Source organism: Anarhichas minor, unplaced genomic scaffold (assembly GCF_050575085.1).
Source record: "Anarhichas minor isolate MPS153535 unplaced genomic scaffold, ASM5057508v1 ptg000028l, whole genome shotgun sequence".
NCBI classification, from domain to species: Eukaryota; Metazoa; Chordata; class Actinopteri; order Perciformes; family Anarhichadidae; genus Anarhichas; species Anarhichas minor.
This window is the reverse complement of record NW_027466474.1, coordinates 4,755,992-4,773,877: the sequence shown is the minus strand read 5'-3', so window position 1 is coordinate 4,773,877 and position 17,886 is coordinate 4,755,992. Positions and strand designations below refer to the sequence as shown.

The 17,886-nt window shown below is 39.0% G+C and overlaps 1 protein-coding gene across 1 annotated transcript; it reads right to left on the bottom strand.

Moving 5' to 3' along the window:
* Positions 1–471: 471 nt before the first annotated feature.
* Positions 472–11,835, bottom strand: xpnpep2 (X-prolyl aminopeptidase (aminopeptidase P) 2, membrane-bound). Its single transcript, XM_076104034.1, has 21 exons — positions 11,784–11,835; positions 11,087–11,148; positions 10,647–10,757; positions 10,487–10,550; positions 9,644–9,748; positions 8,922–9,008; positions 8,612–8,755; positions 7,260–7,361; positions 5,969–6,050; positions 5,602–5,803; positions 5,424–5,513; positions 5,007–5,116; positions 4,756–4,833; positions 3,593–3,664; positions 3,439–3,499; positions 3,060–3,129; positions 2,747–2,851; positions 2,420–2,479; positions 2,197–2,273; positions 1,991–2,080; positions 472–977 (listed from the first exon to the last, which is right to left on the bottom strand). The coding sequence occupies exons 1-21, from the start codon at positions 11,833–11,835 to the stop codon at positions 777–779; spliced, it is 2,025 nt and encodes a 674-aa protein (XP_075960149.1). The 3' UTR covers positions 472–776.
* Positions 11,836–17,886: the final 6,051 nt, after the last annotated feature.

Here is a 17,886-nt window from a genome sequence, read left to right as displayed (position 1 = left end):
GAGAAGGAAATTGACTTCCACTTCTCATCAACAGATCATGTCTGGAGCAAGTTTCTAGGTGTGCACATCGGTGCTGTTGACCTCAGCTGATCACGCAACTGCATCTCCCTGAGCAAGAAGGCACAACAGCGCTTCCACCATCCTGTCCACCATCTAACCATAGAGTGTCACGACCAGCTGCATCATATTGGAACTGGGACCCCTCCAAAGGACTTCTCACTCTGCTGCCTTCTGTAAACTTCTGTAACCATTTTGATCAAGTTTTTTTCTTTGGCCATTTTGGTGAGTTTAACAAAACACTTTATGCTCTTAGGCCAGTTAATCAATCAAAACATTCAGCATCATCTATAAACTGATCCTTTTCTAAATATAAAAATATTTATCCATAAAATAACTAGTAATGTTAACTGTAGCTGTCAGATAAATACAATTGAGTGAAAAGTACAATATTTCCCTCTATGGATCCACACCTTTGTTTTAAAGACTGTTACTTTAATAAAATAGAAATTAAATCAGCTGGTTATACAAATGTCCAGATTAAAAACAAAAAAAGCGAAAACATCAAAAATCACACAAAAGTTAATTTTACTTTATATATAATACCATAATATCAGTCATTTACCCACCCAATTAAATTATCAAACAAATATATATTTAATTGAAAATCTCTAAATTGCAGTGCATCTCTCAACCTGGTATAGCTGCTCAATAGAGACTGCATAGGAGTAACATTAGTGAGCAAGTCTGCTGTGAATGTGCAAAAGAGATGCAGATGCTCAGATGATGTTGTGGAGGAGAGCGACAGCCAGAGCAATGAGGGTCAGCGAGGAGGAACAGACAGATGCAGAAGATCCAGACTCCACGAAGGACTCTGTATGTTTGAGCATCCAGTCCTTCTCCTCTTGTAGTCCCTGTTTGTCCAGTTCAGGACCCACCAGCATCCGTATTGTCTTATAGTATTTATTCAGCCACTGAAGCTGCAGTGAGAAAAGGCCACTCTCAATGACAGTCACAGGTGAGCCTAAATATGTACACTGCTGGCATGTGAAAACAGGTATCAAGGAAAGAAGTAATCAGTGGATAACAGACAAAAATAAATAAATAAATATTATTATACTGTATCTTCCTGGTCTAAGGTTAAAAATGGTGTTCCACAGGGATCAATTCTTGGACCACTGTGTTCTGTTCTGCCACTTGGTCAATAGTTTAATCCTTAACAATGCATTCTATTATATTTTGCCATTGTTTAAATATAAAATCTTAATCTTAAAAGTATTTAGCAACTATAGCTGTCGGGTAAATGTAGTAAACTGAAAAATACAATATATTCCTGTAAAATGTAGTGGAATAGAAGGATAAAGTAGCATAAAATCAAGTTTAAATACTTCAGATTTTACTAAAGTACATTAATTGAAAAAATGTACTTAGTTACTTTCCACCACAGATTTTAAGTCTCCAGGTGAAGTTCACAATAAATAAACTGAAGTTGAAGAAAAAACAGGAACTCAATTTGTGCAGCCAAAAAAACAACAGGTTTGTTTTGTGCTTGTATGAAAAGTTAATATTTTGTAAACTTGTTCTTTACCGTACAATGATGCTACAAAGAAATCGTATGTGTAGTCTCACGATGAAAACAAAACAGAAGTTGATTTCACACGTGGTTTTGTTTTTTCAAAGAATATTTTGATCTCTGAGCTGCAGAGAAGCTTCGACCTGAAGTGTAAAGAGGGGATTTTAAAGGAAACCGCCACTCGTAAAACAGGAAAACGAAATAGTCGGTTGATGTCACTCTCTTATATAAAGAGGTATTTACAAATTAAATCAGGAAACTGATCATATCTTTTGGGAAGTAAACTTACATTAAAGCTTGTTAATGTGCATTTATTGAATGTGTTTAATGGTTAACACCCTTTAGTACTCCTTTTTAAAAGAAATGATGGTGAAATTCCAGACATTCCAGCTCATTTTGCAGTTGACTACAGTTACATACCTGCTCTGAGCTGAGGAGAGTGATGTCAATCAGTTTTCTGTCATATGGAACCAGCGACACAGTGTCAAAGGTCACATAGTTATGACCATACTGAATGAAAAAAAGCACAGTCACAAAGAAGTTAGATTGAATTTATATCATTCATTAAAAGCAGGTAATTATTGACATGATTCTAAATGATCAATAAAGCTCTGTTTTCTAGCTACCTTTGTGTGTACAGGTACGATCACAGCAACATCTTCAATCCGGATCCCAAAGTCATTCTCCTTGTAATATCCAGGTTCTTATGTAAAGAAAATCATTAGCCATTTTTCTTTATTTGAACATTTGAGGCATGCTAAATGCAAAGTTAATTTCCTTTCAAATGATCAAAATGTTGTGGTATCTGTAGTGGACATGGATTTATTTTGAGAAAGAATAAAATCTCACCAATAGACGTGAACATGCCAGTTCTGAAGGGAATGTTGTTGCTCTGAAATCCAACTGGCCCTGGAAAAATATTAAGACTTTACATCATTAAAATACAGATTAGACCATGCAAAACCAAGTAAAGACAAATCTTAAAAACATTTCATTGGTGTGAATTCATTTTTACACTAACAGATCATTGATATTTGCATTTGAACTCTGTTAAGATATGCTTTCAAATGACCTTTTTATTGATGGATGAAGATGTCACTACACTGGATACGTTTGTCAATTTCATACTGGGGTTGTAAACTTTGAAAACATGTGGAAAATAAAACGAGAGCATACACTCATGAACTCCAAAGTAGTTTCCAACACCGTGACCTGTGCCGTGGCCGTAGTTCAGGCCCACCTCCCACAATGCCCGGCGACCCAGCATCTCCATGTTTACACCTGTTGATAAACAAAAGCCACCCAGAGAGCTCAAATCAAACATCCTGCTGCAGATATATTTCTGTAATTCATCCACTTAAAACTGGTCAAAACTTGTTGATCAAAAAGTGGAGAAACAGGGCTCCCTGGTGGTGAAACTAGAAAGTGTTTCAGGGTGGAATCCTTGTAAATCTCATTTTAAACATGTATGAACGTTTTTCATTCCCACCTCGTGTCCCTGAGGGAAAGATGGTTCGAGATATCTCAATGTTTCCCATGAGCACTCGAGTGAAGGCCTCCTGTGAAGCCAGACAGCTGGTTAATGCAGGGAAAAGGTATCTAAAAGCAATATTTTGGATTATGGTTTGTGAAAGAACATTACAGCAAAGATTTTTACAGCTAAAAACTCTAATAACAACACAGTTTGTGGCTTATATAATGATGAAGAAAAATAAAGACTAAAGAAAAACATACACAAAGAGATACAGAAAAACTGGACTGATCGGCTGCAGTGTGTTTGATTGGCAATCTCCTGTGTTAGAGAAAATATAAATGTACCTTCAAACATTCACACTTTCACCCTTTCACTATGAGATGTAATGTATTACCTTTTGCATCGCTGTAGGGGCTCCCCAGTGAACTGTCCGAGTGATGTCAGTGGTGCCGTCTCTGATAGTAGTGAGAGACATGATGACTCATTTCAAATGCAAATGATGTGATGTGAAACTGGAGAGTCTGTGAACAGAGTGTGTTTTTACTCACAGATACTGGCCGCCAGAGTCCACAAGGTACATCTCATTAACTGTCAACTTCCTGCTCGTTCCTTCTGTAGGGCTGCAAAGAACAGAAAAACAGGAAATAATAGCAGCTCTGCAGATGATCATTGTAGTGCATATAAAGGACCAAGACAGTGTTTTAAAGGCTTTACATTACTGCGGTCCATTTTCTAAACAATGTAGATTGATAGTGGAGAGCTCATAAAAAATGAGCAGTGAGAGAGAGATGGTGATGATAATTAACGGTCCGCAGAGGGACATTGCGATTACTATGGTGGAAAGAAAGTTTTACTGATTGTTCCAGGTACTGATACTCAAGTACTGTACATTACCTGAGAATAATTGTTCAAATATTACCTTTCTATGCTACTTTATACCTCTACTCCACTACATTTCAGAGAGAAATATTGTAATTTTGACTCTGCTACACAGTTAGTTACTACTTTTTATTTAGAAAAACACAAGATATCTTAATGTGATATGATGCAGTACTATTCTACCAATCAGAATCAGCTTTAATGGGTATACACTTACACTTTTTAGTTGCTCTCAATGTACATATGCAGAAATAGACATACTGTACTATACGGCTAAGGCAAGGACAAAAAAGCAGAACAAAGGCAAACAGACACGACTACTTATGTACAGATATAAATGTATGTTATGTATACTTATATTTATATCTGAACATAAGTAGTTAATAATAGTAAACCAACAACACAATGAAACTATAATGCAATGCAACAGAATCCACCCAGTAGCCTAAAAAACATATAAACATAAAACCAGAATAACTTACTTACTAGTTAAATACTCTTGATACTTTAAGTAGATTCTGTTGATAGTATACTTTTACTTAAGTAACATTTTTAAATAAGGACTTTTACTTGTAATAAAGTATTTTTAGAGTATAGTATTTCTACATTTACTTAATTAAAGGATCTGAGTACTCCTTCCAAGGCCACCACAATGCCTCGTCTCAATACGTTTTGTTTTCTCTAAATCAGTTTACAACTTATTGTATGCTTTGAAAAAGTTTCATCAATAACGTAAGGAACCATGATCCAAAACCACCACTATGGTTTTATACACGTTTGGCATGAAAAAGAAAAGATCAGTGAGAAGAGGAAGAATATAAATAAATCTTACCTGTAATGCGCAAGTGCAGCATTGGGTCCACTTGCAGAGATCGTCTCAAAGCTTGGGCCTCTGCTGTCTTTCTGTTTGCTGTAATGATGTTTACATTAGCCGTGAACGGCAACTTTGAAGTCAGCGTATTTATAACTATTCTAATTATGAAATATGTTTTCACTCATATTCCGACTGAATTTAGCTTGTGAAAGCACTACCTGTTCAGCAAATACACTATCTCAGCTCTCCTCCATCTCGTTTGCACTCACCCGCGACACTTATTGACGTATTCTGCAGCAGTCAGCTCAGTCTCTTTCCCCTCTGGCACTGCCTTCTCCAGCCACATCAGCAGTTGGATAACCGCAACTGCATCCCTCACCTGCACAGAACCACAACGACACAATGACCAACCAGGAGAGTCTCTGCATCGATCACATCAGCCCAAATCATACGGACCGATGAGTCGTGTGGTATGTTGCAAGGCTGTTCAGACATCTCCGGACAGGATAATAAATGTATCAGGGTGTGTGTTCACTGAAGTGTTCGAGCTCTCGATGAAAACGATACATAAATGTCCCACCAGTCTGACAGTGAAGTCACATGGTATGCAAGTAAAGATGGGACCTATATGTGTGGAGGTGAGGTAGTGTTTATAACCTGAGTGTGTCTGTGTGAAGATGACATACATGAGCATCCCTCAAGATTCGCTGCTCAGTCTCATCTTTCACCGCTTTCGTCGTCAACACAGGCGAGTAGGAGCTTGTCATTAGTTTCTCCTAAACGATGCAAAAAACAATCATAATGAATACAAAATATGTATCTTATGGAGTACAGTAAATAATATAAAATAAAATATCTGCGTACCTCTGGTGTAATGATCTCATAAAGTGCGTAGTTTGTGTACTCTGTGCCGATCCACACTTTAACCCCACTCTGTGCCACATACTTCTTCAGGTGATCTCGGACAGTGTCGTAGCTTTTCAGCTGCACACAAAGTGACCCGTTACAGGAGGCGTTCAGGTACACCCTCAATTCCTCTGTCACTCTGCCCGTGTGGAGAAAGAGCCTGGGAGATGTGGATATGCAGTAGAGGGGAAAGGTTTATACAAGAAAAATGCTATATGTCCTTATATACCTAGTATATGTGATGGGACAGAACAGAGACATAATGAAGAGAATTTCAAAGGAATCACACATGTTCACACATGCAATGCCTGGAAAATGGACTTACCAGATCTCGTCCATTGTGAGCAGTGTGTAGGAGTAGAAGAAGGGATTGTACGGGATGTCGTTGCCGCGAAGATTGAACAGCCCTAGAAATCAAAAATATACACCGTCCCTGACTGTCAGCAGCGGCTCGTGCATTCATTTACATCATCTGCTTCCTCCACTTGATTGGAGACATGCTGTTTATATTTAATGTTTGTGTCTGATAGACGTGACTTCTTCTGTGTTCCTGTCATTGAAAACAGACTTGCTAATCCTGAAATCAGAAGTCAGAGAAGGTCTGAAACCCGTTAGTGCTTCTGTGTGAGTTGTAAGAACGATGCTTTCGAATAAGTCACTGTTCTTTTGCAAAGTGGTGAACTGAACATCCAGTATAAAAACAGTAAATCTAATCAGTTTAATAATATGATTACTGACGATAATAAAGGATTATAAGAAAGTGAAGTTTATTTCTGTCTTTTTGAATATCTTGTTAAAAGGATAAGAGTATTGCCCATTTAAAAACATCTGTTGTCTGTTTCCTATATTTTTATAATTTTGTGTTACATTTCCTGTCAGTCTGATTTTGTATCATAATTCTTCACATCAGACTGCAACACCTCCGGCTATAGTTTGATCCTTAAAGCTGTGGTTGTATTTTGGCTTTGTTTGCCTCCTGTCATTTTATTTTGATGCAAACTGTCATTTCAGATTACCCTGACGCTAGCAAAACTCAGCACATATTTAGGGCCTGCAGCCACTAGGTGGCCTACAAAAAAAAGAAAATGAGCCATGTGGGTTTACTTTTCAGCAGTTTTTGAATGTTTTGTGTGCTTTACTGTAAAACTGTATCCTGTTTTAATATTATCCATCTTATCATCTTATTTTCAAACCAATATTAGTCTGATTGTTTTTGTTACATGGTTCAGGTTCTTCTTTTCATAATTGACAATTATAAAAAAGTTTGTTTGTTTTATTAATACATGTTTTTTTTGCATCTTGTGTGTTTTCACCTTCTCTTAAGGTTATATTGTATACATTTTGTTTAAAATCATCAGATATGATCTTATTTTTGTAATGTTTTAATAGTGGGACGTAGTTCTGCACATTTAAGTCAATTAAAAAAAGTTATCTTGAGGGAGAAGTCAAGTTCTGTTTCTGTGGTGAACTGCGTGTTCAACTAGATGCTTTTATGAACTGCAATACATTCACATTATCAACGGCGTCTTTCAGTGAATTAAACTGTGGTTTGATATACATTTTTCTACAACAGCAACACGATTTATAGAAAGCTTTATGGAGTTAGAGTTACTTACAGGCTGTTTCATCCAGAGCTGACAGCAGAAGAGCTGTCGGTTCGTATGGATTGTCTCTTATCTGATTCCGTATGTGCTCCACTTTCATCTGCCAGGACCTTTCTGCAAACACACACATTCTGCTTGTATTTGCATCCACATGAAAATACCTTAAAATAGACATTTAGTTATATTATGTATGTTCACCATAATCGTATTAGACCGGCATTACATTTTTTGGCCACTAGGGCGCAGCGCAACAAGCTGAAAACACAACAATGACATATTATCTTATAAAGTTGATGTTGTGAACTTCAAAGCCAACAATTTTCTACAATATTTACACATTCAGCAGACACAGAGTAACATTATCCTTTATTTGGAGTTGTGTTTGTGTCCAAAATTGTCTCTCTTCTCAGCTCTGTTTTAGTCTCCTCAAACTTTAGAGGGACATATCCAACCACTGAGGTTCTAAATGTTGCACTATGTTCACCAGCTAACCGCTAACTGTGCTGTTTGCCATGTGGTGGGCATGGTAGCATACAGCGGCCTGCTGCGGCTAAAAATGAGTTTGATGAGAGCGGTGGCAGTGAGGCCTGACAGAAAAGTTGCAGGCTCTAAAATCAAAACAATTAAGCTTAAAGATGCCAACAGGCCCTTAGAGGGTATCTGCAGAGAGCAACACCTTTTAAATTACACGTTATCTAACCCATTGTGCCAATAAAAATATTGATTAGTGCAGCTCTAAGGATGGGAATAGTATTGCCTTCTGTTAATGTGATGCTTCCTGCTATGTGCAGACACATATCCTTGATTTTTCAGTAACTTTTCTTTGGCATTCCTGTTAAAAACTGCTTATCTTGTTATGAACTCTAATGCCAAATATAAGAGCAAAATGTCATAACAAACTATGAGAAAGCATTTATAAAAGACTCAAACACAAACACACAAACACACAAACACACACACACAACACACACACACACACACACACACACACACACACACACACACACACACACACACACACACACACACACACACACACACACACACACACACACAGACCATTGTGTTTATGATGCTCTACATTTGTTCCACTTGTCGATTCTAATACCATAAAGACTAAATGGTCTATGAGCGTCCAGACAACTTCCTTTTCCCGAGAATTTTCCACTCTCTCAAAGTTAGCACTTGATCTTTCAGCCAGCCATAAAAACATGAACAGGCTGTTTATGGGTGTGTTTGTGGAGCCGCTTATTGCTTTCTGTCCAGTTTACAGGTATTTATCAGCACAAAGATAAAGGGCACCACGCAGGCAGACCAGCAGACTGCAGAGTGTGTGTACAGCACAGACATAGAAGGAAACCCACGTGTGACTCTGTCGGGCAGGCGGGTGAGGTTGTCAGGAGGGACAGGCGGTCTTTCCTTCCACACTTTGTCAACCAGGTTAACAGGGACGGACTTGAGGCTACGATTGCTCGAGTCCAGATTGAGGCTGTAGTCCTCCTGCGTTTCTAATGGAGGAAATTGCAGATGATTACACACATCGAGCCGAATCAATCAAAAGTAAACAGTCTGTGTGGCGTCTGGAGGCTCCATTAATAATTTTCCATCTACTTGGGCGAGCACTTTATTGCCGTTAACCTGGACTGACAAGAGAGATGGAGAGTAGAGACTCACTGAGGGAGAAGAGGAAGGAATCAAAGCCGATCTCGCCGCCTGGTGGGACCTCAGACATCAGCCACTCTGCTACACTGCTGATGGACACTGGGGGACATCACACATGACAGAATCAAGTTATTATTGACTTTAGAGGATCCATTTGACTTACCTGTGGTGAATATTGTGATACATCACAGAAATATTAAAAATGATTTTTTTTAGTTTTTTTTAGATGTGTATTAAATCAAATCAGCACAAGTTGCTTTGCAACGAAATGCGTCAATTGAATTATGTTTCAGATAACACATTCTATACTAATACAAACCCTATAACCACTATGAACCTACACACGACCAGAAAGCTCAGTGCTCGGCCTCAAACACATTTGTTTCCACTGAAGACGTGTATGTGTTGTGTTGTTGGGTTGAACTCTCTTTGCCACTGTACCAGTCCTCGACTGACGACAAGTCATAAAAAGCTGCTCTCTAATAAATTTTGTCCTTTACAAATGTCTAAACATCAGCATCATATGTCTGTGTTAAAAGTGTTTTTGCAAGACAAAACATGCAGTGACTTTTAGTTTGTTTGTGAGCTATTTCTATCATGTAAGTCCTGTGATAACGAGTGCAGCATTTGTCAGGATATTTTTAGTCTGATCATCAAGACCAAAAATATTTGATTGGTATCCATATGTCCTGTGTTGTCATAACAAGCAATCACAATGTGATCACCCTCCCCACCATCTTTTTCAAGCTCCCAGTTGCAATCCATCTGCCTCTCGGCTTGAACCCAGTAGCGGCTGTCTGTCCACAGAGCGGCCTTGGTCTGAGTAACTACGGCGGTGCCTGAGGAGAGACAGGACAGCAGCTGCGTTAGGTAGAGCTCAGCATCGACAGTAAATTACAAACGACTGTAAATGTCAGAGTTGACTTGCAACAATGCGTGATTGGCCAGCTAATCTTGAAACATGTGAGCATGTGAAGAAGAAACACTGTGGAGATGGCAGCCTGGTGGAGAGTGGTGGATGTGAGGCCTGGCATTATCATTCCACTGTTGTACCTCCACATGAGATTGAAACACTTAGGTAACAACTGCTGAATCTAAATTTTGTCCGATTCCTAATGGAGGCCCAGAAAATGTGACTTTTCTTTCAAGAGTCTGGCAGAGGTTTGGCCTGGTGAAAACAGCACTTTACCGAAATGTCATCTGTCCTCTTATCCTTTCATGCACGGAACAGCTGAGTACAGAAATATCTATGATCATTAATTTTGTTCTCCATTACTGCGTGAAAATATAACTCATGATCTAATGGTGAAGTTACTCTGCGATGGAGAACGCAGATGAATGACAAGATGCAATGATGCAGCGAGTGAAAACGATGAAGCTAAATGAACGATGAGATGGCTGTGTGGTGAGGATGTGGGATGAAAGTAGAGGAGCTGCATGGCCGTGGCATTCAGACGTGGGGAGTTGAGTCATGGAGGGGGAGGAGGACGACGACAAGGACGACGACAAGGACGACGAAGAAGACGAAGAGGAGGAGGATGAGGCAGTGAAAAAAAGGAGGCAAAAAGGGATAGTACCTGCAGAGCCTGTAAAGCCGGTCACGAAGGCCATCCTGGCATCACGTGGTGCGATATACTCACTCTGACAGAGAAACAGAGGTTAGCATCTCACACACACACACACACACACACACGGTTTAAACCCAGATGAATTGATTATGACGGACAGCAGATGTACCAGGTGAGCGTCAGTGCCAGGGATAATGTAGGCAGAGATATTCAGGGGAAGCATTAGCTCTCGTAAGTTCTGCAGCCGTAGAGTGGTATTTACTGCTGTGCTGGGGAGGTACTGTAACACACACACACACACACACACACACACACACACACACACACACACACACACACACACACACACAAAAAGGCAGAGAAAGAAAACGAGTGTGAAAAGTCTTTCAAATGTAATTAAAACCTGCAGAACTGCTGATTCATCCCTTGCTGTATCTCCCACTGTAATCATTAACTGTAGTGCATGTGCAGTAATCATTAACTGTAACGAGATAAAACTCGTGCAACATGTTTCATAATCGGAAAATGCTGTGTGACTTCTTTGAGGTCAATTTTATGACATCATTTCTGAATTTTTTTTTTTTTAACACAATGCTTCCATTGACTTACCGGGGGTGACAGGGAGCAGTTCCTCTCAGTTTGCGCATATGCAACAGCACCAATAGTGTTTCCTGAAATTACAAAGCGCACAGTGAGAAAAAAAGACCTTGGAAAGTGACACAAAGTAGTGACCGAGCTGAGCCGTCGAAGCACATTTTCAGATAACCCTAGAGTGCTGCTCTTTTATTTATTTTGGTGATTTATCGTGTTGAATCTTTTCAGACACAGTGATTGTCAGAGTGGAATCAATGCAACTCAGGATTTTTAAGCACGCAAAAAACCCTTCTCAGTCAAAGTAAAGGACACAGGATAAGTTCAAACAAGGCAGCGGAGCAAATAAATAATGATATCAATCATAATAACCACAACTTGTCTAATGAGAGTAATGCGATCAATCAAGAGACTGCATTCCAATCATGTCCATGTTAAAAATGATTTGTCCAATCTGAAAAAAGGAAGATTATGAGACAGATCTGTTACATCCTTTTTAGATGAAATTTTATGCAAAGAAATCCTGATCAGTAAACGAACAAGAGATGGCAGATGGCAATTTCTGATGCCCCTTTTTGCAAGCTATTTTTAATACATGAAATCAAATCTGACATATGATCCGTTTTTTAAAATAGGAGCAAAGTCTTCACACAGAGATCAGACACTTGATACTCACACTCCGACAGATCAGCGAGGACAAAGAGGAACTTTTTACCTGTTAGTGCTGCCAGAGACAGAGCCAACAACAACCAGCCACAGGAAGGCATCTTGGCACTACGAGCCCGTCACGAGCAGATCCAAAGACAGAGGCTACAAAGCAGGTGCTCCGATGTGTATGCAGCGTATGTGAGAAAGTGTGTGTGGGTGTCTGATGAGAAATTGTGTGTGGGTGCCTGCTTGTAAGTGCATGACTGTCGTCTCTCTTTCTCTCTCTCTCTCTTCCTATCTCTCCTCCTCCTCTGCCGCTATCTCCTCTCTCTGCGGCCCTTAGATAGGAATCATGTGCAGTGGCTTCGGGGGTGGATCTTGGTGCTCAGAAATATTGCTTTCTGGCCTAAAATACAATGTGTGTGTGTCAAATAACCTCCCACCTGATTTTTGTTCCCCCTGCATTTCATTGTGTTGCCCAATGTTTTTTTTTATTGTGTTGTGATGCAACTCAGCGGCTGTGGGTTGGGTATTCCCACGTCTTCTGGAAAATGTGTTTTTGATCAAATAAAAAGAGACTTGAGTCATTTTTATCATGATTATTTACACCAATACGACAGGAGAGATGCTAATAGTGCATTCAAAAACATGGACAAGGCTGGTTTATATGCAGCGCATAAGTGACTGGAGAGTCACATGGATGTGTTTGTGAATTTTCATCGTTTGCTCATGAATGTATGTATGTATGCACGTAAGAGGCACGTCCCAGTAATCCTGCAGAGATTTCCATAGAAAACATATTTTTTTAAATCCTTCTATTCAAGTCCAATGTATGCTGCCATCTGGCAAAAAGAAGAAGAAGAAGCAGGAAAGGAAAAGGAGGAGGAGGATGTCTTTTATCGTACTGGAATTAAGTTTTTCACATAATTTTATTCTTGCGCAGTTTGACATTTAAGGAGAACCGCTTTGAGTTTGTCAAGAGTAAAATGGGAAGGTCTCATGTCTGACTGTTATACATACACAATATGAAGGTACAACCAGCAGCTGGTTAGCTTAGCGTAGCTTAGCATAAAGACTGGAAACAGGGGAAAACAGCTATCCTAGCTATCCTAATTTGCCTACCTCTAAAACTCATACCTAACACATTCTATCCTGTTAGTTTAATCCGACAATTCAAATCCAAAAGTGTCAATTCCATTTTCCACTTGCTTTGATTATTGTTGGTATTTAATTTGCTGCCTTCTGTGAAGCACTTTGTAACTTTGTTTTAACTTTGTTTTGTTTTCTACAAACATTATAACATTATAACTATTATTATAATTATCATTATATAAACAGACAGGACTCTGGGAACTCTTTCGGTCACTTTGCCAATTATTCAGTGCAAGGAAAGGAAAATATAAAACCTCTATGTATCCTCAGAGTGGCCTGGTTTATTAATCCGGTACGTACGGCTTGGGATTTAATGACATTGCAACTACCTGATGTGAATATTTTCTTTTAGGTAACACCTCTTCTGTGCACTGGGATCCACTGGCTTTGATCACGACTTCAAAACCAGCAGACCTTCTAACTACAGTGCTGTAGTGCTGAAATAAGACATGAGTAATACACAATGATCACAGAGCTGTGCCTCTTAAATGACCTCTTCTTTCATTAGGGGGTGATTGAAATGTATCTTAGTGAGTTGTAAAGGTGTCTGTGGCCCTGTAGGATGAGCTCGGCGAACCCTTTTAATTAAAAACAAGAGATATAACGGATTCCCTGTGTTTTATGACCAACTAGATGATCTTAATGTCCTACAAGTTATTGTTTGCTTGTATTTATCAAAGAAAAGACATGAACATATAGTACCATAAATGTGAGATATTGCATTCAGGTGAGAAATAGGGTCATTTTCTCTTGGACTGCCATACAATCGGACTTCTTTCTTCTTCTTTTTGCAGAAGTCTTTTTCTTTACTTGCTGGCCTGTAGAGAGAATGCACTGTTGTCAAGGGGGACATTGACAGAGGGCTGATTAACGGACTCTGTAGCCATGCAACATTTGGTACAGACGTTCATGGTCCCCAATAGGTTTCTTCAATAAGGACACATGTCCTATTTGACCCCGTGCTCTTGGATCAAAAACAGTAAATAAAATGTCATGCTGATAAAGATAATGCAGTGGAAATGTGCATTTTACTGAATTTATAAAGAAAGCAAGTAAACATGGAGAACTTTTTTAGTTTGCATCAACTGCAAATTTAAAAAAAATAAAACGTGGTGAGCTATAAACAAAAGCTTGACAAAGGCACGTTTCAAATGAAAGCCTCTGCAGTTGGAGTAAATGAAGGTCTCTGCCAATATTTGAGAATCTATGGTATTCATTTGCACTTCAATTTGGCTTGTCTTCCATCCTTATTACATCCTCAACCATGATACACAACTGTCAGTGTTTGGCCAGCTGTTATTGTGCATTGAAATGTGAACCCATTATTGGTCATAAAGCTTGTTTAGTTTGCATAATTCCTTGATAACACAGTGCACAAAGAAGAGCAGATGGACAATAAAAGCAATAAACAGTAATCACACAGTAAAAGTGATGATTCAACTTTGACTCCAAGGTTGTAAACGGTTGATGGGAACACAGTCGTGAGAAGGAGTCACATGTTTTATCTAACTAAATGGAACGCTCTCTCTGTGTAGGTATATGTATGGCTTATTATTTACTGATAACTGCAGTTCAATTGTATACTAAAAATCACACTGACGATCTAACCCAGTTCCACAAGTATTCAATCGTATACAATCTTACTCTAATAAAAAGGTGTTTACAGTGCACATATTGAGATATTGCTTTATACTCTTAACAAAGTGTATCTGCATCAGCATTAACTTACACAGAGTGACCAGTTGGGGGTGTAAATGCTCCATAGATATTCACAAAAAATCATATTGTTAGGAAATGTGAAGCTAATCTGTGACAGCTGGTCCAAGTCCATTGCATTTAGCAGAAACGTGAAGAAAGAAAATTCATATAACTTTAAAATTCATAAATATGCCCAAAGATGAAAATCATATTTAGACAATAATAGAAGTCATAAAGTATTATCACTGATAAACTAAACACGATAGACTTATTCATGGCCTTCTCTGTTGCTGCCCCTTCCCTCTGAAACACTCTCCCCCAGCACCTCAGACATTCTCCGTCACTCGCCACTTTCAAAACTGCACTTAAAACTCATCGATTTAAATCTGCTTTCAACCTGTGATGCTAGTTATGTATGTTTTTGTTTTGTTCCTTCATGTTATGTGACCTCTCTGCCCTAGTTTATATTGTTATTGTTTTTATTGTTTTCTGTTTTTACCATGTAAAGTGCCTTTTTGAATAAGTGCTATACAAATAAAATGAGTTATTATTGTTATTAGTATTCATCAGAGTGCAAAACAAAAGTAGAAAAAACACACTTTTGTTATTAATTGTACATAGTCCAAATTCTACACTGTAAACAAATAGTATGCAATCATTTTCATAGTCTCTTTTTGCAGTGAGTATTAAAAAAAGAAATATACTATCCTAGTATACATATTTCTTGAAGAAAATGTTAAAGGACGCCCAGATGTCAATCAAGCTGAATCTTTTGAGAATGTCAAAGAGAGAAATAAAATCGTTCTTTCAAAGATTTAAAGGCCCTCAGACTGTGAGACTTCTGCTCAGGTTAAAGGTGGGCAGAGCTATGAAATGTGTGAGGTAACAGCTAATAAGAATGATTAAGTTGTAATTTGTTTGAAATCGCATATTAACTCACTGCATACTCAGTCAGCTTGTACCGCATACTGCCGACTAAATGAATGATCAAATATGAGTTTACCAGCAGACTGTTCACAATGAAGTATGCTCAAGCGACGGCCCTGAGCAGAAAATGAAGCCGCTCTCTCCCTCCGTGTGTTCTTATCCGAGCTGCCCCTTTGCAGCTAGTAAAGGTGGCTCATTTTGATGACTTCATATACTACTGGATAGTCAATAAAGTCTTATCTTCATCTATAATAATACATCAACATGTATTTGTTTAATTAACTAATCGGCAAAGTAACTTAAGTTATCAGATAAACGTAGTGGAGTAAAAAGAAGAATATTCCACCACTGGTAAGTACTCAGGATTTTGTGGACCTTATTGTAGTGACACACATGAACACACGGGGTCACTAGTGTCCAACATATTCCACCTCCAACCCTCTCCTCAGTCTGAGTGAACTCCCTGTTCTTGAAAAAGCTGTCTCCAGTATAGGTGCTCTCATTCACAAGCAACATAAACTGGACACAAGGCAGTGTTTGTGTGTTTGTGTGTGTTTGCATGCATGTGTGTCTGTGTCTGTGTGTCTGTGTGTGTGTGTCAGGGAGATTCAGTGTCAGCCATCGGCCAAGCTGTAGCCTGGTGATGAGACTCAAAGTTATGGACCAATATTAATAAATGGTAGCCCTGGCAACAGTGTTCAGAGTGTGAGTCAGAGGAGCTCAGGCAGAGGGGAAGGCAGGGCACCGTGGCCGAACATGGATGCTCTCTGAAAACCACCTCCAGTGTCACATCTGTGCCGAACAAGAGTTTAGAGGACGGGCTGAATTATGATCAAATCAACATGAAATAATTGCATCTCTTCCAGCAGGGGAATCATTTTGGGGTTTTGGCACTGAGGGATTCAGAGATTTGTTTGTTTTGTGTGGGTTTAAGTCAACACATATCCAACGCACAACGCTGCAAAAACCAAAGCAATTACATTTAATGACTTGTGAGGCAGTGTTTGAATGGTGACATGAAGGATTGGAGTGCAGTAAACAGTCAAGGAAATACATCGCGGGTGTTCCCCCCCCCGCTGCTCTGGGATTGTTGGGATGTACTGTGGTTGTGATGCACATTATCCTGGATCTCTGAGGAATGCATGATATTTCTAAAGTGACCCTAATGGTTGTTAACTGGGTATAAATCAGTTAAACTGCTGCAGACAATGCACGCCAACCTCCAGAGCCCTACTAGTCCTTCTAATGTGGTCTACAGAGGGACAAAAGATTGTATACAGTCAAAGCTAATGAGGAAACTTTGCGACAGCTTCAGAAAGAGAAAGACTGTAAATATGCACAAGAAAAAAGGAGTTAATTAGAACCAGTCTCGTCCTGTTATGCAGTCGTATCAAGGGTTTTGTGACCTCAGTCACATATACACAGTGCAGTCCTGTATGCAGCCGTCAGTCTCTGTGTAAAGTAAACAACAACTAGCCATGTTGGGGTCACCCACTTCCAATCCTCGAGCTGCCTTTGTTTGCAATGCTACTGCAGAGGTTGGGGAAAGCTGATTACAAATCTTACTACTTCCGCAGATTACAGCTTCATAACACTTAAATATTTTCTACACGGCTCGATGCAGATTTTCTACGTCATATTTGCTCAGATAGCCTGGGAATGTCTGTCTGTTTTATGGCAAGCAAGTACAAAGTGTATCATTTTTAAACGTATTGACTTTTTGTTTATTTTACCTAATGAATAACAACAATTAGAAAAAAAACCTTTTTCGGAAAATGAGTTAAACATTTAGAAATAACTGTATGTTTGTATCAAACGAAGTGCTAAATCAGCTGAACAGTACTCAGATTAATCTTATTGTATTGTTTAATCCTGCGATAAGTAATTTTAATTCATCATCCCTTGACAGGTGAAACGCGCTATTAGTACATTGATATCTGAGCACCTTATAAAGTTGATGTGGCCAACTTCTAATCAAACTGTTTCTTACAGTATTGCACATCCAGCAGACCAGCGATCATTCATTTGAGTCGTTTTTGTGGCCACCCGCTCTGCTTTTGGTCTCCACCAACTCCTGAGGAAAATATCTGTCTCTTTAGCAGGTAACTGTTCCACTATGTTCACTAGCTAGTCGCTAACTGTCTGTCTGCTTTAACCTACGATGAGAGCTTTTTCACTGAAAACCAAAACAGCAAAAGAGCATACATAAAATATTTTGAATTTTTTTTATAAAGCTGAAAGACACTATATAGCTTAGCAGAGCAGAGTCAGGTAACAACCGTGTTACTATTTTCGCATACAAGTAGTCATTGCCTCGAAGCTAGGCCAGACTAATATACAATGATACTCGTCACCTTAAACATACTACAAGGTCTTTGCATTTAGTCACTCTT

Excerpts from the sequence above, each read along its gene's own strand:
- xpnpep2 (XM_076104034.1), bottom strand. The coding sequence starts at position 11,835 with ATGCCTTCCTGTGGCTGGTTGTTGTTGGCTCTGTCTCTGGCAGCACTA. Across the intron at positions 10,758-11,086 it reads ACTGCTCCCTGTCACCCCCG|TACCTCCCCAGCACAGCAGT; the intron begins GTAAGTCAATGG and ends TGTGTGTTACAG. Across the intron at positions 3,130-3,438 it reads CCCCTACAGCGATGCAAAAG|GAGGCCTTCACTCGAGTGCT; the intron begins GTAATACATTAC and ends CTGGCTTCACAG.